Source organism: Peromyscus californicus, unplaced genomic scaffold (genome assembly GCF_007827085.1).
Source record: "Peromyscus californicus insignis strain IS unplaced genomic scaffold, ASM782708v3 Scaffold_5__1_contigs__length_169319896, whole genome shotgun sequence".
In the NCBI taxonomy this organism is placed as follows: domain Eukaryota; kingdom Metazoa; phylum Chordata; class Mammalia; order Rodentia; family Cricetidae; genus Peromyscus; species Peromyscus californicus.
The window spans coordinates 92461793-92488319 of NW_026294573.1; the positions used below are offsets into that span (position 1 = coordinate 92461793).

At 39.7% G+C, this 26527-nt stretch overlaps 1 protein-coding gene across 1 annotated transcript in view; it reads right to left on the reverse strand.

The window, feature by feature from the left end:
* The window catches only part of Rad23b (RAD23 homolog B, nucleotide excision repair protein), a 50428-nt gene that overhangs the window by 20848 nt on the left and 3053 nt on the right, over window positions 1-26527 (reverse strand). Inside the window, exons 2-4 of the mRNA XM_052716527.1 lie at window positions 5985-6066; window positions 4117-4196; window positions 210-478 (exon numbers count right to left, since the gene is read on the reverse strand). Coding sequence (XP_052572487.1) covers window positions 210-478; window positions 4117-4196; window positions 5985-6066 — 431 coding nt within the window. The remainder of the gene's footprint in view (window positions 1-209; window positions 479-4116; window positions 4197-5984; window positions 6067-26527) is intronic.

Genomic DNA, 26527 nt, shown 5'->3' on the forward strand with positions numbered 1-26527 from the left:
GAGAGCTATAGAGAAGACACATTACATCAACCTGTGTTCTGCACACACAAGCGTGTACATATATACATGCACATACAAACATGAAAAATAGACATAAGCATGATTCAGTCAGAGTTCACTTAGAAATTGAAAATGTAACCTAGTTTGATTTTTAGGCATTCAAAAATATGACTACTTTGTGATGTAATTTCTTAAAATGTAGTCCTTACCTGTCAGCTGGTGCTGGGCTAGTAACCACTGGTGACTGCGCTGGCTTTTCTGCAGGTTTCTCAGGCTGAGTTGCACTAGCAGGTGTGGGTTCAGAAGATGCTGGAGTTGAGGCTGGAGTAGTAGACACAGGTGTGGAAGTGGGAGCTGAAGCAGGGGTGGGGGTTGGAGCCTGAGCCACAACCGTTGCTGTGGAGGAGCTAACTGCAGTAGTGGTGGGAGCATTCGATTGCTGAGTTGTCGCTGGCACTGGTGCTGTCACTGCTTTGGGCTGGATGTGTTAAAAAGCAAAGTAAATAGAAGGCATTATGTGATCACTTACTGTACTATGACAGTAATAAGAACAGCCTAATAACCAGTAATCTAAACATAATTTTGTAGCTGGATAATAAACGATCAACATTAGCAAATAAAAGCACTTCAATACTACTCCAAGTTCCTAAGATAATTTACATTATCTTAACTATCAAATACAATTAACATTAGACTCATTTCAATCCTTACATTTCAATATGAAAAAAGAGCACAAGGAAATCACTGTCTTAAATATAGAATACACATACCCCAAAGGACCATATAGTTTTCTACAAAGCTTTACTTATGCACTTTGCTTATAACTTCGAAGACTGTATTGCCACTTAAAAGCATTATCAAAATAAACTTTTGGCACTGAAGTGTCAGTAGATTGTCTATGAACATGCCAAATAACCTGCTGTATTTTAGGAGGAAAAGAACTGCTGACTATAAACCAACAGGCATTAAGTACAAAAAGGACTAGACACACACACACACACACACACACACACACACACACACACACACACACACACACACACACAGAGAGAGAGCAAAACAATGTCTATGCTCGGTACTTCCTGAACTATAAAAGCACAGTCATAAAACCTACCATGCAGCAAATTCAATTACATATGCATAAAAGTCATACTGAATTTTACTCTACCTAAACCATATATTCAGTCTATTCAGTCCGTAACTTTTCTGTAGACTTAAGTTAACTATTTTAACGAAAGATGGGTTCAAAATCTCCCACAGTTCCAACTCAATAAGCTACAAAAGCAATGATCTGAACTGTCTTGCTTAAGCTGAGCTAACCAACTGTTGGGTGAAGCTAACAAAGTAGCATGCACTTAAAGTACTTTAAAACACTGCTAGCATATACTCCCTTTTCTTTTTCTAATTCTTAACTGCTAACAGAACACTGCAAAGATTATTCTGCTTGTATTTTCAGAGAGGGTCTCGCTGTCTCAGATTCCAGAGTGCTAAAGTTATAGGAATGCATTGCCACAGCCACTCCCTGCCACCTCTTAAGATTATTTAGTTTCTAAATCTGCAGTAAGCTAAAACTCCACAGTAAATTATTCTGGATAAAATGGAACATCACAAAGATGCAGATTTTAAATTTTTTGTTTTTGTTTTTGTTTTTTGAGACAGGGTTCTCTGTGTAGTTTTGGTGCCTGTCCTGGATCTCACTCTGTAGACCAGGCTGGCCTCGAACTCATACAGATCCGCCTGGCTCTGCTTCCCAAGTGCTGGGATTAAAGGCATGCACCACCACCACCCAGCCAGATTTTAATTTTAACCATCAAAATATTACAATAACTAATCTTAATAAAATGTGTATTGGTACATTAAATGTATATTAATGCACTTAGTATTTTCTTTAAGTACTGGTGAGCTATTTCTGCAAAGAGCTATTTAAGTCTAATTACAGAAAGCACCACAACCTCTGCTTTTTGAAGGTTTTCTGCTTACTTTGGCTCTTGTAAGACTGACAAGCATCAGGCATCTATTCCTCATAAATATATAACCATTCCAAGACCTTTTCTGTTTAACTCTTCACTATACTGAAGAGAATACTAAAGGAAACACAGCACAACTACCCTGACGTGTGCCTCTCCCAAAGTACTTCATACTTAAAAGTAGTTTCTGGGTGATGGTGGTGGCACACGCCCTTAACCCCAGCACTCAGGAGACAGAGGCAGGTGGATCTCTGAGTTCAGAGGCCAGCATGGTCTACGGAGTAAGTTCCAGAACAGCCAGAATACAGAGAAACCCTATACCTGGAGTGAAAAAAAAAAAATTAAGTTGGTAAATTTGGTGGTTTTTCTAAATAATTTGGGGAATAAAACAGAAGGAGAAATGCTGTTTTCTTGCATGGCTGTTCTCAACCAAGTGTGACATTTTGAGCAAGGAATTAAATATTGCAAAACCATTGATTCTCTACTAGTTTAAAAGTTTTCGGGCTGGAGAGATGGGTCAGTGGTTGGGAGCAGTGGCTGCTCTTCTGGTACACCCGAGTTCAATTCCCAGCACCCACATGGCAGCTCACAACTGTCCCATTTCCAAGGGAACAAAGACTGCTCACCCATCTCTCTCCAGTTCACTAAAAAAAAATAAAATAAAAAATAAAAATAAAAAAATAAAAAAAAGCCGGGCAGTGGTGGCGCACGCCTTTAATCCCAGCACTTGGGAGGCAGAGGCAGGCGGATCTCTGTGAGTTCGAGGCCAGCCTGGGCTACCAAGTGAGTTCCAGGAAAGGCACAAAGCTACACAGAGAAACCCTGTCTTGAAAAACCAAAAAAAAAAAAAAATTTCAACCCTAACCAGCCAGGCGTGATAGAAGAGGCAGGTAGATCTTCAGCACTTTCAGATACATAGCAAGTTCTAGAAAAGCCAGAACAGCCAGAGCTACATAATAGAGACCTTTCTCAAAGACAAAAAACAAAAACACCTAACATGTATGTCTGCTTTGGCTGCCTTTGGTTTCAGAGTACAAAAATATCCAGTAATTGGAACCATTTTCTTTAAAAAAAAAAAAAAAAAATTAAGCATATTTATTCAGCAACAATGACACATTTTGCCAGGCGGTGGTGGTGCACGCCTTTAATCCCAGCACTTGGGAGGCAGAGCCAGGCAGATCTCTGTGAGTTTGAGGCCAGCCTGGTCTACAGAGTGAGTTCCAGGACCTGCACCAAAGCTACACAGAGAAACCCTGTCTTGGGGGAAACAAATAAACAAAAAACCACCACCAACAACAACAAAAACAAATAATGATACATTTTAGAGGAATAACAGTGAGAAAAATAAAAGTTTCTCAGTGTTTTCAAATTCCCGGAATGTTACTCTTTGAGTTTCAGGGATAATGAATCAATATTCCCAGGAATTCTAAGAAATTTCAAACATATGATTATCTTAAACATACTTTTAAGACTCTGCACTCTCTATTATTCAGTAGCCAAAACTCATGTTTAAAGAATAAAACACAGCAAGTTTAGCGGTGCTTGCAAAGAACTATAGCCTAAGGAATTTTCAAACAATGAAAAATAAAAGGAAAAATTCTCATCTCCCAGTAAGGTAACAGCCCCTCAACAGAATCACATGGGGTCACTGCTCATTTAGGAACCTATTTTGTATTGAAAATGTTATACTTTGAGAGAGCAGAGGATTCACTATTTATATAAGCTAATTCATATGAATCTTTATCTTTTTTATTACCCTTTCTTGTTCTTTCTACATGCAAACTATACTACATGTATATTTACATATACGCATGTGTACATAATAGACTGTCATCAATGAGGGAGAACACGCATTTTTTTCCTTTTTGAGACTGAGTGACCTCACTTAATGTATTCTAAGTCTATTTTTCTGAAAATTTTGTGATTTCATTATTATTTAGAATAAGTGATATTCCATTTTATAAGTACCAGATTTTCATAATCCATTTCACTATTTCCTACTACTATTATTATTCTGTAACTTCGGGGAAAACCCATTTATTCAACTACTAGTCTTTGATTAGTCAACTCCACTTAAACTTACTTTCAATATTACAAAAAGAATGCTTGCTATGTTTGCTCCCCCCTGAACTCAAGCAATTTAACTTACCTTTGTCACCATGACCACCACAAAGTTTTTCTCATCAATTTTGTATTCTTTGAGAGCAGTATCATCACTGAGGATTTTGCCTAATAATTCAGGAGAGAAAATGTTATTTAAAAACACATTTAAAAACCTTTTAATTTATCAGCAACATTAATTCTATTAGTAAAACTTCTAAGAAAAACTTTGGCAACCAGCTAATATAAATATAAATGGACATGTACTACTTTAAAAACATAAACACCTGATTGATTTGGTTTTTTATTTATTAACTGTGTCTATTGAATTCAGCCCTGAAAACGGGGAAATCATAAAGACAAAGAAAATTAAACATTTTCATTTGCGTGGTCATCCTTTTGAAAATAAAGTGTATTTTTTTTTCCTGATGGAAAGAAGGGATAAGCAACTTCCTATTCAAAATACCAAACACCTGATGAATCAGAAATGTTCCAAGTAAAACAATTATAAACAAACAAGCCAAGTGAACAAAACCTTTCAGAAACACAGCATAATACACAAGAAAGGGGAAGAATTGTGGAACTCAGTAAGCATACTGCAGAAGACCAAGGCCACGCTCAGGTCAGGACTCCTGGATGGTTCCTTTCCCTTGAATTTAGTCCTTCATTCTAAAAAAGCCATTGCCTAAAAATCAATACAAATTGCACAAAAAAGAATGGGAATGAGCTGGGCAGTAGCGGCGCACGCCTTTAATCCCAGCACTCGGGAGGCAGAGGCAGGCGGATCTCTGTGAGTTTGAGGCCAGCCTGGGCTACCAAGTGAGTTCCAGAAAAGGCGCAAAGCTACACAGAGAAACCCTGTCTCAAAAAACCAAAAAAGTTAAGAACAAGAATGAGACAAGAGGCTATACACCAAAAATTACAGTTTATCCCTTTTTTTCTGGCTTCTGAATTCTGACCAACAACAACAATGGGGTTAGATCAGTGAGCTATTGCTCACTCTGAACTGTCTCTCTCCTAAAAGGAAACAGTATGCCCATCATACTGTTGATGTACACCTTTAATCCCAGCACTTGGGAGACAAAGGCAGGCAGAACTCCATTAGTTCTAGGCCAGCCTGGTCTCCATAGTGAGTTTCAGGGCAGCAAGGGCTACAGAGTAACTGAGACTCTGTTTCAAAAATACAAAAAAGGAAAAAACCAAAGGCAATACTACAAAGCTCCACGGAAGGAAAAGAACAGGCTAACACCCCATTTCACTGAGACCTACAAGGACAGTGTTGAGTAGTTCCTTCAATGGAACAGATGAGTTTTCTCTACTAAACTTTGCCATCGAGTCTATTTTTAACATATTTTCCTGGGCATCAGTGAGGCTAATTAAATTTGCAAGTTCCTAGTCATACTCTTGGGTACTTTCTTATTGAAGCCTCTTTTCCTCATCAATTTCAAAATACTCCACATAATTTATATTTTAATTCTTTTTTGGGGAAGGGATCCTATCATGAAGGTCTTTTGATATATATATATATATATATATATAAAAAACAAAACAAGCCTTCGTTCTTCAACTTTGGTAGTTAGTTTAGAAAGACACCAAAATTTTCTTTGACAGAAATAATTTCATACACATTAGTCAACTAGTACACAAGTTCTTAATAGACTGAAAGCAATGATGTTCAGTTAATGAATGACACAGAAGTCAATCATAGTACTCACAGACTAAGTAACATCACTCCATGGACACAGGAGGCAAATGTGCAGAGAGAAGACATCAAACCATAATTAAAAAACTGCTTCTATAAAATCATGTTTCTGACAAAGACGATTTGAAAATACTGTAATTTCTAAGATAACATTTCTAAAACTAGAACGTCAAATATGCAAGACATGGCAGTTAATTTCTGAACTGAATTCATACCTGCATAGATTAACTTCTGACCTGCTACTGGAAAGGCATCTTTCCCCTTTTCAGATTCAATCTTCTCTTTCAGTGCCTTTACCTATAGGAAAAGTTAAAAGAAAAAGAAAATTAAGCCTAAACAGAAAAATTACAATATACACTGAAAACAGAACAAAAGATAAAAATTGTAATACATTTTGATTAGTGTAGGGGCTGGAGAGATGGCTCAGTGGTTAAGAGCCACTGCCTGCTCTTCTAGAGGACTGAGAGGTTCAATTCCCAGCACCAACATGGCAGCTCACATTTTAATTAGTGCTTCAAGCACTTCAAAGATCTTGTCTTCCCAATATTTTTTTTGTCTTCCCAACATTTTACTCAAAGACCCGCCCTGCATTATTAGGTGCCTCTGGCATGAACTTTCTATCATGTTACACATACACAGACCTAAAGCATGCATGATGCCTGAATTCAATCCCCAGCACCACAGACAAACATCGAACAAAAATAGTCATTTTTTATTTAACCAATTTAAAATAAAAATTTCAAAATTCTAAAGTTTTGTTTCATAAAATTTAGAGCATATTACTTAGATTAAGAAAGGTCTTCTTGGACCAGGCATGGTGGCACATGCCTTTAATCCCAGTACTCCCAGGCAGAGGCAGGTGGATCTCTGAGTTCAAGGCCAGCCTGGCCTACAAAGCAAATTCCCAGGACAGCCCCAGGCTATTACAGAGAACCCTCTAAACAAAACAGAAATATCTTCTTGCAGGACATAATGGCACAGCACTTTGGAGGCAGGTGGTTCTCTAGGGAGCTTGACCTGGCTAGCTTCATGTCAATTTATCACAAGCTAGAATTATCTGAAAGGAGGGAATTTCAATTGAGAAAATGTCTCCACAGGCATTCCTGCTGGGGGAGGAACCAGGCCCTTCTGGGTGGGGTGTTCCCTGGGCTAATGGTCCTAGGTTCTATAAGAAAGCAGTCTGAGCAAGCCAAGGAGAGCAAGCCAGCAAGTAGCACCCTCCATGACCTCTGCATCAGCTCCTACCTCCAGGTTCCTTCCTGTTTTGAGTTCCTGTCCTCTCTTCCTTAGATAATGGACTACAATGTGGAAGTACAAGTCAAATTTATAAACTCTTTCCTCCCCAGCTTGCTTTTGGTCATATTCATTACAACAACAAAAACCCTAAGACAGAGCTCAAGCTTGCTCTACATAGTGAGTTCCAGACCAGCTACAATTGCATAGTAAAGCCCGTCCATTAAAAAAAAAAAAAATGAAAAAAAAATTGAAAAAGCCGTTTGGGGCCAGCAAAATGACTCAGTAGGTAAAGGCACTTGCAGCTAAACTAAGTTTAATCCCCAGGACCCATGAGGTGGAAGGAGAGATATGACTCCCATAAGCTGTTCTCTGAACTCCCCATGACAAATATGCAAACAAAACAAAAGGTGCAATTAAAAACAAAAGCCTTTTAAGCTAAGAGTTCTAAGAAATAAAATGTTTCAGTTAAAATAAGAAACATCAATGCTGAAGGCAAATGTATTCTTATGGCTCATTATAACCAATCAGAAGACCAATGAAAACATAATACCATTTCCTCAGCACAGTGTTTTTCAGTCCATCATGAGGTGTTTCCAAGTTCAGCAAAGGCTGAGAGCCACTGGGCTATTTAAATGATTCTCAACAAGTAACTCTTTCAGCATCAGTCTCATCTGCAATGGAGGGCTGGAATGGATGAACTTTACAGCATTTCAATGCCTAAAATGATGTGGTAACAGGCTCATTATAAAGAATTAGAAAATGAGTCTAACCAACTCCTTGACCTGACCAGAAAAATAGACAGGCTTAGGACCTAAAAAGACAGACATGGCTCTCCCTCATACTTTAATGGAACTATTTACTTTAAAGGCACAAACATCAAGAACAAGATCAGATTTCATTCGATTCAATTTCCTAGAATCCTTTTGAAAACTGTCTAGACTGATGATCCTGTGCTTTCTATGAAAACTCATTTGAGAAAAACAGAGAGTTTCTTTGTACAATTTATTTTTATGTGTATGAGTATTTCACCTGCATAGGCATGTTTGTATAACCATGTGCATTAAGAACTTGAAGAGGCCAGAACTTGAAGAGGCCAGAAGAGGGCACCAGAGTCCTTGAGAACTGTAGTTAAAAGGGTGTTGTGAGCCACTGTGTGGGTGCTGGGAATTGAATCCTAGTCCTCAGGAAGGGCAGCCAGTGCTCCTAACTGCTTAGCCAGCTCTCCAGTCCTCTGTGCAACTGAAGTGAAGGTGTGGATGGAGCCAGGCAGGTGCACACCTGTAATCTCAGCACTCAGGGAATCCTGTCTGCTATCAATCACAGTGAGCTACAGGCTAGCATGGGCTACACAGCAAGATTGTTTTCCAAAATGTGTGAACAAATAGTGATAATCTTTCCAAAATAAAAAAGATAGGAGTTTCTATTTAACATTAATGATACTAACATGGAACACAATACTTAAAACACTAAGTATCAAAGAAATTATCATCCACTCAACTTTAGAGATGAGGAAGTGAGAATGCCAAGGTTAAATCCCCGGCCCTGTGACATAAGGCTGTTTAGGGTTAGCTGGAACCCAAAATGGTTCCCCATGACTCCAAGCTTTAGGGCATTTTAGAAATAGTCTAAGTTGCCTGTACCACATTCCCTTCCTAAAATGCCATTCTGATATAACCCAACATCACAAAACTCTTGGTACACTATTTCCCACAATTCACAAGTAAATTTTAAACTGTTTGGGGTGGGAAAAAAACCCTCAGGAAATCATTTCAATATCAATAAACTCAGAATATAAATTACATGCCATTATCCAAATAATATACTTCCCCCTGTGATATAAAACTATGCTAAGTATAAGTAATATTTTTTTGTTATTTTTTTAAAGACTTACTTATTCATACATTTTATATATACACCAGAATAAGGAATCTGATCCCATTCCAGATGGTTGTAAGCCACTATATGGTTGCTGGGAATTGAACTCAAGACCTCTGGAAGAGCAATCAATGCTCTTAACCGCTAAGCCATCTTTTCAGCCCTGTAAGTAATATTTTTAAAAAGTTCCAACCTCTTTATTAACTCCAACCCACCTCTGCCCTAAGTCATTACTTACCTTCTATGAGAAAATTTGACTTTTCACTTTCTCCCCATTGGCAAATGTTCATTGCACATGGTGCTGGGTTATTTAAGGACATTTCCATACAGGCATACAATGCTCTTTGGGCATATTCCCTCATCTCCTCCCCTTGGGACACCTCTTCTCTCCTGTAAGTTTGCTTTTTTCCCCTAGTTTCACCTCTACTTTCATGTCATATATACATATATGATTTTATTTATCTATATCGAATGTAGAAACCACAAATGAGAAAAAAAATCTGTGCTATTGATATGTCTGAAACTGACTTAATCTAAATACGGTCATCTTGAGTTGTATCAATTTTCATGCAAACAGTATAGCTGTTCTTTATGGATGCAAAAAAAAAATTTATTGGGTTTGTATACCAAATTTTCTTTACCCATTTCTCTGTTGACAAGCACCAATGGTTGGCTCCGTACTTCAGCTATTGTGAATTGTACCACAGTAAACACTGAGTCAAGTATCTCTGTGGTGTGCTGACTCTGAATGCTTTGGTAAAATAGCCAGGCATAGTGCAGTTATGTCATATGGTAGTTGTCAAAAAGCTGAGAACTGAATTACTTGCCAAAGGTCAACTAAATGAGAAGGCAGAGCACTACTAGCATGCTGTTGGATGGTATGATTCTCTGAATGAGACATGTCCCACATAAGTTCACTTGTATAGTTGAATACTTGGTCCCCTAATGGTGGTGCTGTTTGGAGAGACATGAAACCTACAGAAAATATCTATCATGGGGGTGGGGTGAGCTATGAAGCACTATAGTCTTCCCCCACTTTCCCTCCCTGCTTCCTGTGTGTGGATGAAATGCAACCTACCAGCTTCCTGCTCCAACAGCCTTGCATGCAATTCCTTCCCAGCCTGGAACTCTGTCCCTCTAGAACTATAAGCTAAAATAAATCCCTTCTAAAGTTGCTTTTGTTAATGGGTTTATCACAGCAACAGCAAAGTAACTAATACAGATGTTAGGTTTCCTCCAAACTCATTTACAGAGAAAGAGATTCTATTTACAAGTGTGATTATTTGGTAGGAGCCACGACTGAATTAGACTACATGTGTCACTTTGAGTGAACCCAGTACATAGCGGTTTTGAGCTAGTGAGTTGTGCTGAATGAATACACAGATATACAGCAATATATAAAGAAATAAAAAGAAACATGAAAATGGTAAAACAAAGTGGGAATCTTATTCCTGACAGGTTATACTGGGGAGAAAATTTAAGACAAAATTATCATGCATAGGCACATAAAAAATTTTTTTAATTTTTGGTTTTTATGTGTATGCATGTTTGTATGTGTGTGAGAAATCCACAAGTCATCTTATTCAACTGTGGTTACCTTACATACTGAGATCTGGCTAGTCTAGACAGCTAGCTCCTGGGATTCCACCATCTCCACCTCCTGAGTACTGGGATTATGGTAGATTGCCATACCTGCTTGGTGTTTTACACAGGCGGTGGGGACACCGAAGACGGTACCATGCTTCTGCTATTAGCACTGTGCTGGCTAGTCTAATGTTAGAATTGAGGAGGGAGCCTAAATTGAGAAAATTCCTCCCTAAAACTGGGCTGTAGGCAAGCTTGTAGGACATTTTCTAATCAGTTATTGATGGGGGAGGGACCAGTCCATGGTGGGTGATGCCACCCCTAGGCTGGTGGCCCTGGGTTCTGTAAGAAAGCAGGGTGTGCAAGCATGAGGAGCCAGTAAGCAGCACCCTTCCACAGCCTCTACATCAGATCCTGTCTCTAGGTTCCTGCCCTGTTTACGTTGTCCTGACCTCCTTGAATAATCAACAGTGGTGTGGAAGAGTAAGCCAAATAAATCTTTCCCTCCCCAAGTTGCTTTTGGTCATGGCGTTCACATCACAGCAAATGCTAACTAACTATGACAAACTCTTAACCCACTGAATCATCTCATTAGCCCAAGACACTATATTTTTATTTCCTGTGTCAACACAAACAAAAATACTATACCATTTAGCTATAGAAAGAATCAGAGTAATCTTGTGGGCTGCAAGAATATATTTAGGAGGGTTAAAAAATAACTTATGATATATGAACTGGCAATTATTGGGATAGATAAATGTAACATATAAACATCTAGATGTTATAAATGATACATAAATCTCAATATATAACCTAGAGACACTGAGGATGTATGCCTAAGTTATATCTATGCATTAAGTTTTTATTGAGGTCTAAGATATATAAACTTTAGGAATGGACTTATATGCCTTTATACAAGAGTCTACAGACCTCCCGAGAAGGGACACTGGGCTAATACTAGGCCATAGTGCCCTACTGTACAAGATATAAAAATTGTCCCAAGAATGGTTAACTCCTGAATTCACTGAGAAGATTAAAATTATTGTACAACCCCCTACAAAAACAATTCAGATCCATACAGAGCAATGCCTAGGAAGCTGCCAGTTTGGAATCTAATGATATGGCTTTCTGGGTTCAGAAATTATATATTCCAGCCCAACTAAATGCTTCAAATACAAGGAAAGACAATAATTAAAATGCTAAACATAAGCATGAACATCTTTTACATTTCAGGAAAAAGTTTGCAAAATACCTAAGACGATTATTACTCCTTTACCTCTTAGAGACTAATATTGTAACCAAAAGCTCAAGAACATTAAAATGGTCAGATGGAAAAAATTATGACATATTCTGCCTGTACATCATGCTCTAAACCTAACACACTATGGGAAAGAGACATGCTATAACAAATGAATGTATCATTAATCTCTGCTATGGACTAAAAAAGTTTCCTCTTTAAAACTCCTCACCTGCATGTTTTACCATTAACTCATGTGTTTATTCCTAGCAGAAATTCTAGTCATCTAAAGAGTTACAGGTTGTCACCCTCTGGACCATGGACATGCTGTCTAGGTGCAGGTCTGCATCTCATCCTCCAGCCCACCATGGATGTGCTGTCCAGCTCAACCCTGCACCCCGCCTTCCAGCCCATGGGCCAAGAAATCCTGCTACACACATCTCACAGAGCCTGAAATAGCCTGCACTTCCTGGGTTTCCATTGCGTCCCAGCCTTCAAGACTCTCAGCTTCTCCCCCATATTAGCAGGAAATAACAGTAAGAGATTTCTACAGTCCTTTGTCACCCATTTTTCTGAAGTGAACTCTCCAGCCCAGGGGCTGGACTGCCCTTAAAAAATGTTCTATTATTAATTATATACATTCTGCCCATGATCCTGAAATGTATGCATGTCAGATATTTCCCCATGTACTTTTTCACAATTGTTTTATATGTAAGTCTTGCTGTATATATCCTGACACAGGTTATTACTGTCCTCTCATAGCTTATGGTATAATATTGCATTGATTATAAATTTATATTCAGTAAGCTTTAGCTGCAGCCTTGGTCCCACTGATAATTCAGGTAACTTTATCTAATTATACCTCCTTAAAATACAATTTAGCCAAATTCATACCACTACCAGAGATTAATAGTCAATGTTCCAAACTAATCATTTCTTTTTGATAAGTCAGAATCATAGTATTTAGACACATTTAATCATATTATGATACACTAGCTAATGATAGATTTTTATGTTATTCCTCTGCCCCCCTTCTTGGGACAGAGATATTTTAATTATATACAAATATAACTATCAGATGGTTAAACTAATTCTCAGCTTGCCATATATATAGATTATTGATTATAAATATATTTTATAGATTACAAGTATATATTACTGATACAAGTATTGATCATATATCAATATTTACTGACCATTACTTATCATTTATTCCAGTCATCTCCAAACTCAATATTTATCCACATCATTCATTGCCCTAAAGAGAATTAAACTTTTTTACTATACAAGAAAACGATAAAGAGATTCAGCTGTGTATTAAAGCTATACTTGGACCAGTCAAGGGTCTGTCAAAAGGAAAGCCATTTATTATGAATATTTGGTGCTAACCAGGCTTTAATATTTCAGTTGTCTTCTGCTATGAAACCCTTGCGTGCCAAAGTATTTCCAGACCATTTGGCTAACAGTTCAGCTCCCCAGATCTGCTGAACTTCCCACTTCCCTGCTGGAGCCAGTACTTGGATAAGGTCATGTAGGCAGGTCACCTAGGCAAAGACAAGCTGGCAGGAGATGCATAGCTCTGTTTCTTGTGCAAATAAAGCTCAGACCATCTCCTGGCCTTGAGGCCTAGTGGCTCACCAGAGCAACTGACTGAGAACAAAAGAGGTTCACATATCGAGGTGGAAGGTAGGGTGGAGGAACATTCCTGAGGAGGCAGAGAACCATGTGGCTGTAGAAAGAAGACAGGCATTTTTCTGTAGAGAAGAGACAGAACGGCATGGCAAGAGAAAAAAGAGGAAGACAAAGGTTCCGTAGAGGGTAAGCAGATCTCGGGTAGAGTTTTCTGAGTGCCAGGAGTAGAGTAGTAGAAATGGAGAATGAGGAAACGGAGGACAAAAAGATGAGGCTGGAAGCATAGGAGTTTAGTCATTAGCAGGACTATGAGCTAGGGAACTGGACGGAACTGAAGCTATGTAGACCAGATTTCATCCCAGAGAAATAAAGTAGACAGATAAAGAGCTTGGTATGTCTATAGTTATTCCTGCCTTGAATGCCTGATAGAGCTATAGCTGTATTGATAGAATTTTGTCTTAGAGGAATAAAGTTAACAGACATAAAAGCATAGTGTACGTAGATTTTTTTTTCCCCTATGATATCCCACGCTGGACGTAGCTCAATCCCAGGGAATCCTGGGTATTCAATAGAGTAACACTAGACATCCATTATTAAACTAAGAAAAACTGATCATCTGAGTATGCAACTCAAACAGGAAAAAAATACAAATGAAATTAAGAAGCAGTACAAAATAGTCTTGCACCTGTAGGAAAACAGTAAAATGACAGGGGCAGACAATTTGGTTAGGCTAGTGGTGAACCTGCCATGTGCCAGGAAAGAGCTTCACAATATGGCAGCCATTTACATCTGCAAGTTCTATATTCAAAGACTCAACAGTGACTGAAATAGCTGTTTCTATTCTCAGAGAACACAGTATAACCACTATTTACATAACATTTACATTACACTAGGTATTCAAGTAATCTAGATAAGATTTATAGCAGGGCGGTGGTGGCGCACGCCTCTAATCCCAGCACTCGGGAGGCAGAGCCAGGAGGATCTCTGTGAGTTCGAGGCCAGCATGGGCTACCAAGTGAGTTCCAGGAAAGGCACAAAGCTACACAGAGAAACCCTGTCCCGAAAAACCAAAAAAAAAAAAAAAAAAAGATTTATAATACAGGGAGAATGTTCATCAGTGAAACTCATCTGAGGGATTTATGTACCGGAGGATTTCTGTTTGGGGCTGGGGAGTGGTCTGGAACTGTCTGTCTGCATATAGCTGAGATGTGACTGCAATTAGCTCTTCTCACCTACAGTACATCTCCATGATTTGTACTAGATGAACGCCAGCCAGCCACCAGGTCATGAAGACGCTCAAACAGCCAAAAGAGATTTGTGTGGGATATGGGAAGGAACTGCAGTTTTAAGTCAATAGCAAGCATCAAGGAGTTAGCCATTTGAGGGAGCCATTTTGGAAGGAATCCTCCTACAACAGGCAAGTACTTACATGGAAGTTACTGGTGAACATGCTGCTAATACTTATGACCACTGACACAGGCATTTTAAAGGCAATGAACCTGCCATTGAGCCAGTAATTCAATGCAAATGAGATTTTCCCATTGTCATTCCAAGGCAGACATACACAGCTTTAACACTAAAACCTGAAAACAAGTTTAAACACTCATCAAGATGGAATAGTAATTATTGCACAAACATTAATTTGAATACTGTGCAGTATTAGTGAATGAGAAATGCTTACAAAAATCGTTAAAGGAAAAAGACCTAGTAGCGGCACAATTTATTTTTGAAACAAACGTACTATAGCTGTCATTACTTGAAAGATTCTAAAGAGGTTAATCAACTAAGGACAAAATCTTGCACTTTTTTTTACCATAACAAACCTAGATTATTCAATTAAAGCGAAAACTAGAGCTTGAAAAAAATGTTGTATTGCTCATCAATACTTACTAACAGTATTCAAAAAATATTGCATTTTTTAGATTAAAAAAGAGGGAGTAGGCAAAGGGGGCAACTATACCACTATATTATCTAAATTAAAATAGCATTAAATGGCTCCAAGAGTAAAAGGACTTGCTTCCTACAAGCATAATTTGAATTAAAAAATGACAACATGAATTTGGATTCCTGGAATCCATATAGAAGTTCTACTTGGTGGCACATCTGTTATCCCAGCACTCCTACTGTAAGAAGGGGGGAGTAAGGAAAATCTCTCTCTCTCTCAATCTCTCTCTCTCTCTCTCTCTCTCTCTCTCTCTCTCTCTCTCACACACACACACACACACACACACACACACACACACACACACACACACAGCACTTACAGGCCAGCTACCCTGAGTGTGCAACACACCTGCAAACACTAGGAAACTCTGCCTGGGCCAGAGAGATGGCTCAGCAAGTAATGGTGTGGTGGTCAGCCCTGAGGTCCTGGGTTAGATCACAGAGATTCACAAGGTAAGAGGAGAGAACCGGGTTGTCCTTTGATATCAATATGCATACCATGGCATGCTGGTGCTGTCCAAGAACACGTAGAAAAAAATTTTCAAAGCCAAATATGTATACAAAGGATTTCAGATTTACCCAAATTTCTTTGTTATCTGAAAAATCTGAGACAGACACCAAAGAGTTTGCTCAATTTCTCCTCCAAAGCAGATTCTGGATAATTACAGAAACAAAACTGATTATAAGGTATCTACTACCAGGGACAGGTGGTGCGTGCCTTTAATCCCAGTCCTTGGGAGGCAAAGGCAGGTGGATCTCTGAGTTTGAGGTCAGCCTGGTCTACAGAGTGAGTTCCAAAACAGCCAGGTCTACACAGAGAAACCGTGGGGGGTGGGGGGGGGGGTGGGAGTAGAGGGGAGGATTGAAAAAGAAAAAAGGAAAGTTTCTACCAACTGCAATGGAAACAGGTAATTGCACCACTGAACTCAACTGAGAGACTTTCTCCTAAAACAGCAACTGATGCTATTAGAGCATTATGTGAGAAGAGACAGTAAACAAAGGCTGTAGAAGGTTCTGCTACCAAGCAGGGCAAACTAAGTTTGATTCCCAGGACCTACATGGTGGAAGTAAGAGAGAATCAATTCCCATAGCTTGTCCTCTGACCGCCACATGAGGGCTGTGGTGTTTGTGGACAAATAAATGTAATTATTTTAAAAGGCAATCTTCATTAGAATTATTACCCAGAGGCTATTTTTTTCCAACAGAAACTATGCAAAATGTTCCTAAGTCAACCTATACACATCAATTTAATTGCTTTTAAAATACATTCCAGATGTTATTATTTTAACAAGATCAAAGCAGATAGAAATGGGAGAGTGTATAAAGTTAATTGCACACTAGCTACAGCTTTTAAAGTTTCTAAAAGGACAAAAATAAGCCATTTTATTGTGTGGGTCAGGGTAACCTGCCTGCTTAATCAATCAACCAAAGCAGGGGATGAGAAATAGTCTTGCTCACTGTTGGAGCATCTAGTGTTTGATCACATGCATCAGTCATTAGCAGCAGATCCACCTCCACTGCCTGAATGAGCTTACAGAATTTATTAAAGAGTTTACAGAATTCATTCACAAGTGAGACTGACTTCACTGCCCAAATGTTCATAAAAAAACAGATGGCATAGCATCATTTCTCAGGATTCAGTCTGCTATAGGTGGTTTAGGTTTAACACATTTCTTTAAAAAGCAAATTTCGCCAGGCGGTGGTGGCGTATGCCTTTAATCCCAGCACTCGGGAGGCAGAGGCAGGTGGATCTCTGTGAGTTCGAGGCCAGCCTGGGCTACAGAGTGAGTTCCAGGACAGGCTCCAAAGCTACACAGAGAAACCCTGTCTCAAAAAACCAAAAACCAAAAAAAAAAAAAAAGCAAATTTCATACATTACCTATCCCCCACAAAAAGTCTGATTTTCAAGTCGAAATGGCAGGACCTTGATTCCAGCTTATACCCTTCAAAGCCACTGACAATGTAAAGCTGAAAGAATATCATTTTTACAGAAAGGATAATGAAAAGACTGATCAAAATACAACTGCTGAAAGTGGATTTTTATTTCAAAAACATAGCACAACTTCTTCCACAATATATTTTTAGGCAGATTACCTGATTTTCACACCAACTTTAAAAGCAAGCAGGTAATTTATGATTCCCTTTCTAAAGTAGAGAGATTTTCAAAAGTTGTGTCAAAGACAAAGACAAGTGGGCAAGTGGGAGAGTAGAGTAAGACGCACTTCTCTAAGCACACTGTCTAGGGCACTACGAAGAAAGTGAGACATGGAAACCAGTGAAACAGCATAGCTCAACGGGGAGGAGAAGGGGAAGAAGAGTTGTATTAAGGTGGAGACAGCCGGGCGGTGGTGGCGCACGCCTTTAATCCCGGCACTTGGGAAGCGGATCTCTGTGAGTTCGAGGTCAGCCTGGGCTACAAAGTGAGTTCCAGGACAGGCTCCAAAGCTACACAGAGAAACCCTGTCTCGAAAAACAAAACAAAACAAAATACATATTTAAAAAAAAGCTCCCAGAAGGTTGTGATTAAAAACAGCCTGCTACCAGTAGCACTATCTTGGAGATTTGGAAACTTTCAGGGAGGAAGTAAGTCACTGGGGGAATTCCTTTTAAAGTCTAACCTGTAATTTCTATTCTCTGTTTCCTGATTCCATGAAGTGAACAGCTTCCTCCTCCACAAGCTCCAGCCGCCATGATGTTCTACCAAAGTAAGTGAGGCCAAGCAACCATAGGGTGAATCCTCTGAAACTATGAAGGAAATATATCACCTCTCCCTTATGTTGCTTTCTTGGATATATTTGGTCACAGCCACTCAAGGTGATTAATACAGGTGTCCTTTTCAGAAGATAGGAGATAGGGTACAGTGAAAAAATGCAGAGACTAGCCTTAAGTGGACATCCATAATAGTCAGGCATCTACAATTTAAAAAAAAAGTAAGTAGGTAGGTATAGTAGGGCCTTATAGATGTTCTGTCAAAATCCTCAGTAAGAAAAAACCTAGGAGCCGGGCGGTGGTGGCGCACGCCTTTAATCCCAGCACTCGGGAGGCAGAGCCAGGTGGATCTCTGTGAGTTCAAGGCCAGCCTGGTCCACTGAGCGAGATCCAGGAAAGGCGCAAAGCTACGCAGAGAAACCCTGTCTTGGAAAAACTAAAAAAAAAAAAAGAAAAAAACTAGGATTTTTCAGCTGAAAATAAGGAAGAGAAAGTTAAATCTTCCTACAGCAGTGGAAGAAGGAATGGATTAGAATGATTGTCAGGTAAGCAACTGCTGTTTATGTTCAAGAGTCTGAGACAAGTCCATGCAACTAAGTATTGCCTGACTCCACAAGTATAAATGGAACATCAAGGTGAATTTTACAGCTTCTGTAAAGCCCAATTGCGAACAATGGTGTAGGAGGGGGACCATACTGCCAAGCACTTGTTAACATCAAATTCTACATACATGTTACTTCAAATCCACAGAATCTTCAAAAGACTATCATGTAACACTTCCCATACTGTTGTCCTCATTTTACACATGAGGACACAGCTGGGGAACCTGCCCAAGGTCACCAATCAGCTATTTGGGCAGTACTCCGACTAGGCAATCTGGCTTCAGTCATGCTATGCTTAGTCTTCAAAGCATGTGAGTTTAATCACTGATGCTACTCTTGATAAGCAATCGTACTATTGACAAGATAAAGGACTGAGAGAGAGTGAAAAGAAATTACTATCAAATGCTTTAAAAATCTCATCAGCGTTGGAATCAGGAAATGAAAATAGAGTGGAAAGCTAAAATATTCTGGGTGTGGTGTTTTGAATGAGAAATGCCCCATAGGCTCAGGTATTTGAACACTTGGTCCCCAGTTGGTGGCAGTGTTTGTGGAGGTTGTGGAACCTTCAGGAAGTGGAGCTTTGTAGAGGAAGTACACCTCTGGGGGTTGCTTTAAGAGTTTATAATTATAGACTCACTCCATTTCCAGTTCAATCTCTCTCTGCTTCCTGCAAGTGGACGAAGTATGGTCTTTCTTTCAGTTTCCTGCTCTGGCTTTCTGCTGCCATGACTCCCTGGCCATTCTGAACTCTCCCTCTAGAACCATAAGGCAAAATACACTTTTTTCCATAAGCTGCTCTTGGTTATGAGTGTCCTGTCACAGCAACAGAAAGTAGTCAATGCACTGGGGTTGGGGGAAGCAGCAGTTACCAGCAATGTTAAGAACTAACTGTTAATAACGGGACTGAAGCCGAGACAGAATAAAGATTATTGACCCTGCAAGCAGTATCCTAGTAGAAATGGAGCCAGAAGCTGTATTGAAGTGGATGTCATGTGCGGAATAGAGGAGTAGCTATGGGCTGATAGTGTTCATTGTCTTTTCTATTATCCTTTTTCCTCATTTGTGGTTTTAAAAATATGAAGTTGAACTAGTACTTCTCAGCATCATAACATGGAGGTAGGCATTGTTTTCAAAGCAACACCATATTGCTGAAAAAATGTGATTAACGTATGTCATGAAAAGTAAATGACTCCTCCACTGTTGGTGGGAATGCAAACTTGTACAACCACTGTGGAAATCAGTATGGCGGTTTCTCAGAAAATGGGGAATAAGTCTTCCTCAAGACCCAGCTATACCACTCTTGGACATATACCCAAGGAATGCTCAATCATACCACAAAGATACATGCTCAACTATGTTCATAGCAGCACTATTTGTAATAGCCAGAACCTGGAAACAACCTAGATACCCATCAACTGAAGAATGGATTAAGAAAATGTGGTACATATACACAATGGAGTACTACTCAGCAGAGAAAAACGACAGCATGAAATTTGCAGGCAAATGGATGGAACTAGAAAATATCATCCTGAGTGAAGTAATCCAAACCCAGAAGAACAAACATGGCATGTACTCACTCATAAGTGGATTCTAGATATAAAGCAAAGATCAATCAGACTGCAACCCACGGAACCAAGAAGGCTATATGGGGGGGGGGGGGGGGGGGGGACGGACCCTAGGATGACTGTGGCTTATAATAAGTTTTGGTTTTACTCAATTACTGGGCAAGCCTCAATCAAACATTTCACTATTGGGATAAGAATTATACTGTATCAAGCTGATAATAGAAAAATAAATAAATAAATAAATAAATGGGGAGGAAAAAAGAAAAGTAAATGACTGTCAGGGACCAAACATGAACCATGGAAAAAGTACTAGCTAGGCCAGAGAACAAGCCACAGGCCCTAAACCAGATGCCCCCAAAGATAAAGAACATTCCTTGGTCAGGTAGGTCAGGTAGCATAGCAACAGAACAATGGGCCCTGACCAGTGACCTTATCACCTAGCACAACATCCTGCAGCCTCAAGACCTGCACATCTCCCCTCAGCTGTGCGTCCTGCGCCCCTTCCCTCCTTCCTGTCCCCTCCCCCTCCCATGCTATATAAGCCTTGCTGAGGAGAATAAAATTTGCAGCTTGGGGCTGGAGAGATGGCTCAGAGGTTAAGAGCACTGGCTGTTCTTCCAGAGGTCCTGAGTTCAATTCCCAGCAACCACATGGTGGCTCACAACCATCTAGAATGAGATCTGGTGCCCTCTTCTGGCCTGCAGGCTGAACACTCACTGCATACATAATAAATAAATAAATCTTAAAAAAAAAAAAAAAAAAATTTGCAGCTTGATCAGAACCCTGTCTTGCTGTCTTCCTTTGTGTCTCCCCGTCCCTTTCATTCTCTCCCGCAGGTGGGTCGCCCCCGTTGACACCCCACTGGCCGGGGCAAATGACATTAGTTTGATTATCTATGAAAGATGGTCTTGTTTGTACCTTGGCCTTTTATTCTTTCTTTTCATATCTCCATGTAAGCTCTCATCTAAAATTCTCTGTAATCCAGATTCAACAAATAATATTTGTACCTCAATGTTCCTACTCCAACCCCCCAATTCTGTTTTTTTTTTTTTTCAGTCTTCCACATTTCTGGAAAGAAAGGAAGTATTCACACAATTTATATTACCAAATTAACAATGTCAACCCATCCAAAAAATTCTCACAATTCTACCTTGCAAAATCTCTCTCAATTCCATCTCCAATCCTGGTCAAAGGTTCAATTGCTTAAAATTATTGCACAAGCCCCTAACTGACCCCCCTCCTTGCTTTCTTTCCCTTCCATCCTACTACCCATTCCCCACACGAGATCAGATAACCTTTTATTTCTCATCATAAATGAGCTAGACAGGTGGCTCATGACCATAATCCCAGCATTCAGGTAGAATAGGATTGCCATAGGTTTGAGGCCAGACTAGTCTATGGAGTTAGACATGGTCTCAAAAAAACAAGAGGAAACCCCACAATTTTTCAAAAGGCTTCTCATCTATCTTTGAAAAACCCTATCCTACAACAGCCTACACACTCTGAGCCCTTATCTAACTCTCAGCTCCTCGACTTCCCCAGATACACTGGTCTTTTAGATTCCCAAAATTCATTCTTAAAATCTTAAGGTCTGTACTCTAAGGTTCTCCACAGAAAAAGCTCTTTATTCTACAATGTGCTTATGTTCAGATCTCAGCTTGTTACTCAGCTGTTACCTTCTCCAGAAAGGCCTTTAAAGTAGCCACCTAGTCAAGGACCATCATCACATCATCTCACCCTATTTCAGTTTCTGCAGAGCGGCTATCATACACATGCACACACGCACACAGAACGTTAGCAACTTTATAGTTTATAAGTAGTATGCATCCATTTCAGTGAAAATCTTTAATGAATGCCTAAGGAAAATAAAAAGCCTACTGTGAGCACAGAAAAAGCAAAAGTCTTGAGAAACTTAACCAGATTTTCCAGTCTTACTGTATCTGCCCTATCTATATACCAAGAACCCTTAAATTCACCTTGTAATGATAGTTTAACATATTTACTATTCATGTTTAATATCCTAGAAAGCACTGTATCTAGCACTGACTATACTGAAAAATATTAAACCAAAACAGAAACAAATCACTAAAAAGTAACAGCTAGCAAAAATAGTGTACAGAATAAAACTAAAGCAGTTATTTTATAACAATCTCCAAAATCCTAAGAGATATCCACAAAGGTAGCAAACTACCTATTTAGAGATAGAAATTATCTTTATAGTTATTTTATCAAAAACATTAAGGTTGGCAAAATGGCTCAGCAGGTAAAAGCACATGCACACAAGCCTAGTGACCTTGAGTTTTATCCCTAGAGTAGAATCCACAAAAGGAGAGAACCAACTGCCCAAAGTTGTCCTCTGATCTACACATACATACACGCATAGTGAAACGTGCACTTCCTCATGCACATACTACACACACAATGAAAATTTAAAAAACTAACCACAATGTGTATACCATACATAAAAAATGAAAAGCAAAACACATACAAATGTATAGTTTTAATATTATACTTATAATGTATTCATATTAAAGTTTTGATATTTGAAGAACATCACAGATTTAAGTCCTGTCTATGCCCTTTCTCAAAATATATAACTAGCATCAAGGATAAGCAGACTGCAGGATTAACGTGTATACTACATACTCTGTCAACATTCAGTGACACTGCATTAGGGGCTGGCAAGAGGGCTCAGCAGCCAAGGGTGCTTACTGAGAGATCTGATGATCAAGTTAGATCTTCAGAACCCATGCAGTGGAAAAAATGTTGATTCCTGAAAGTTGTCTTCAGACCTATACACACACACCCTGGCACACACACACCCAAAATCATGTGTTTTTTTTAATATTTCACTATCTCAAAATTTATTCTGTTTTAAATATTTTTTAAATAACTTATTTATTCTTATTTTATGTACACTGGTATTTTGCCTGCAAGTACATATGTTTGAGAATGTCAGATCTTGGAGTTACAGTTATGAGCTGCCATGTGGGTGCTGGGAATTGAACCCTGGTCTACTGGAAGAACAGCCAGTGTTATTAACTCCTGAGCCATCTCTCCAGTCCTCAAAATTTATTCTCAAAATCTCCCTGTTCTTAACAGTTTTAATCAGCAGCAAAACTGCTAAAACAGCTCAGGAACTTTGGATTAAAAACTTCTTAGTCTCGCCGGGCGGTGGTGGCGCACGCCTTTAATCCCAGCACTCGGGAGGCAGAGGCAGGTGGATCTCTGTGAGTTCAAGGCCAGCTTGGTCTCCAAAGCGAGTTCCAGGAAAGGCGCAAAGCTACACAGAGAAACCCTGTCTCGAAAAACCAAAAAAAAAAACAACTTCTTAGTCTCAAGCCGGGCGGTGGTGGCGCACACCTTTAATCCCAGCACTGGGGAGGCAGAGGCTTTGTTCTCTCCTGCTAAATGTTCACTGGCACCAAACTGCACAAACGTTAAGGATTTTTTTTTTTCATATAAAAGGCTTAAACATAAGTTTTTAGAAACTACAAGAAAAAGATTGACCACAAAGGAGGGAATTGACACCTTTTAAATTTTTCACTTTTCATTGTGGTTTGCAGACATTCAAGAAAGTATGCCAGTTCAAAAAAGGATCATGGGCCAGGCATTGGTGGTGCACGCCTTTAATCCCAGCAGTTGGGAGGCAGAGCCAGACAGATCTCTGTGAGTTCAAGGCCAGCCTGGTCTACAGAGCAAGATCCAGGACAGGCACCAAAACTACACAGAGAAACCCTGTCTTGAAAAACAACAACAAAAGAAAAACAAACAAACAAACAAACAAAAAAAGATTATGGTAAATCTCAATTTTGTCAATCAGAAAAGGAAGACTGTTATCCATAAAACCAGTTTCTGGCAGCCCTGACATGTTGGTCCTCCAGCAGCCAGCCAGTCAGCAGCCCAGGATTATACCCATCTCTGTGAGCTACTTTCCAAAGCACATGCTTCTTAAAAATGTCTATCTTCTCCTCCAATGTTACCCAGAAACGTTAAGGATTTTTAAACCAGTGGTTTCCACTATTATGATTTACACATGCTGGCGGGTAGTCCTTGCAGGTAGAGCCAAGGTGTCCAGTGGTGGGTGAGAGACAGATGTCATACAGATAGCACTCAGTGAAGAGCTTTATTTGGTGAGGGGAAGAGGGGGGGGGAGAAAAAGAGGGAGATAGAGAGAGGGTGGCAAGAGGTTCTGAGAGGTGCGCGCCTCGTGGGAGGAAAGGTGAAGGCAGAAGAGAGAAGAGAAAGAAATGGGGCAGTTTTCCCTTAAGAATGGGCTTTTACGATAGGACACAGGGTGTCGCCAAAAGGCAAGATCAGAATATTAACACTCACCCTTCCTAAATGCTGCAACCCTTTAATATAGCTCATGTTGTGATGACCTACAAACCATAAAATTATTTTCGTGGCTACTTCATAAACTATAATTTTGCTACTGTTATGGATCATAACGTAAAAATATAATATGCAGGATGATATGTGTCCCCCTGAGAAAGGGTCATTCAATGACCAAGGAGTCATGACCTCTGGGTTGAGAACCACTGTTTTATACCATCCAGCAATGGCACCTGTGATCTCAAGAGAATCACCAGAGTCAAGCCATCCTGGTCTATACAGTGACTACAGACACTCAAAAAACAAAACCAACAAAGCAACAACAAAAAGTTTACAGAAGTCGTGGTCTATTAGACATTTCAAAATTGCACTAGCATGTGATACAGGGGCTTAAAATGCTTTCAATTTTTCAGTAATCATCTACTTGCAACACTATAAAAAAATGAAGCAAATCTTTTCTTAAAAACCTCTCCTCCTACACCCAACACTTCTCAATTTGCTTCTTAATGCTCGCCTATTCCATAAAGAAGAATGTGTTACTATCATTAAAAAAGGGGTAATGGTGAAAACAGTATATGGTAACAGCCAGGTAAATGCACAAAGTAGTAAGTGCTCAAAAAAAAAAATGTCTTGTGGGATTCAGAGGTGGCTCAGGGGTTACCCAGGTTCAAATTCCAACGCCCATATGGTAACTACCAACAGTCCCTAATTCCAGTCCAGGGGAATCTGATGCCATCTTCTGGCCTCCACAGGCACTGCACACAGGTGGCACAAAGACTTTCGAGTCGCAAAACACCCGCACACAGAAATAAAATCTCAAATTGTTTTTTGATCTAGTCATTTTAAAAAAATCAGAGGGACTTTCAGCTTTCAAAAAGCAAGAGCAAACAAAACATGCCCCTTGCCCTTTAGCCACTGATCCTCAACTAGGTGAAAGAACTCCCAGAAAACCCAAACCATGGCTTCAGTGTCCCTGTGCTAAGCACCACCAGCAGAGTTCACTCAGCATTGAATAGTTCAGCAATGAATCAATCACTCCATGAGTGCCCTTAGCTCTTAATTCTTTCTCATTTTGCACATGTTCATGTCAAAGTCCCAAGAGTTTCTCTCTTTTTTTTTTTAAAGGGAGGGAGGTCTTTCGAGACAGGGCTTCTCTGTGTAGCTCTGGCTGTTCTAGAACTCTGTAGTTCAGGCTAGTGTTGTGGAATAATTTTTGTACATTGTGCATGTATCACTAGGATTGGTTTAATAAAAGCTGAACAGCCAATAGCTAGGCAGGATTTTTGGAGCAGATGGTGGAGGGGAAGGGGGGAGGATCCAGATAGAGCTGAAAAATCAGTCAGACAAAACAGGATAGAGGTAAAAGTCATGTGGTAGAATGTAGATCAATAAAATTATGGGTTAAGTTGTGAGAGCTAGTTAGGAACAAGACTAAGCTATTAGCTGAGCTTTAATAAGTCTCCGTGTTGTGATTTGGGAGCTGGCAGGAGAGACAGAAAAATCCACCTACAAGCTGGCCTCGAACTCAAATATCCACCTGCATCTGCCTCCTAAGTGCTAGGATTAAAGGCATGGGTCATCATGCCCAGCACTCCCAAGAGTTTCTAAATAAGGTGCCTTAAGTTACTTAATTTCCTCAGACCCTTCTAAGTAAAAACTAGTTAAGGACAAACCTGTAACCACAAAACATAAGTTTCCAAGGACAACATGTGTAAATTGCAAGCATTTCTAAGATCCTAGTTTAAAACATATTCATGCCGGGCAGTGGTGGCGCACGCCTTTAATCCCAGCACTCGGGAGGCAGAGCCAGGCGGATCTCTGTGAGTTCGAGGCCAGCCTGGTCTACAAAGTGAGTTCCAGGAAAGGCGCAAAGCTACACAGAGAAACCCTGTCTCGAAAAACCAAAAAAAAAAAAAAAAAAAATTAAAACATATTCATTCATTCACAGGGATAGGTGCCCAAGTGCCACACTGCCCAACAGAAGACAACCTTCAGAACCCAGTTCTCTCCTACCATGCAGGTCCAGGGGATTGAATTTA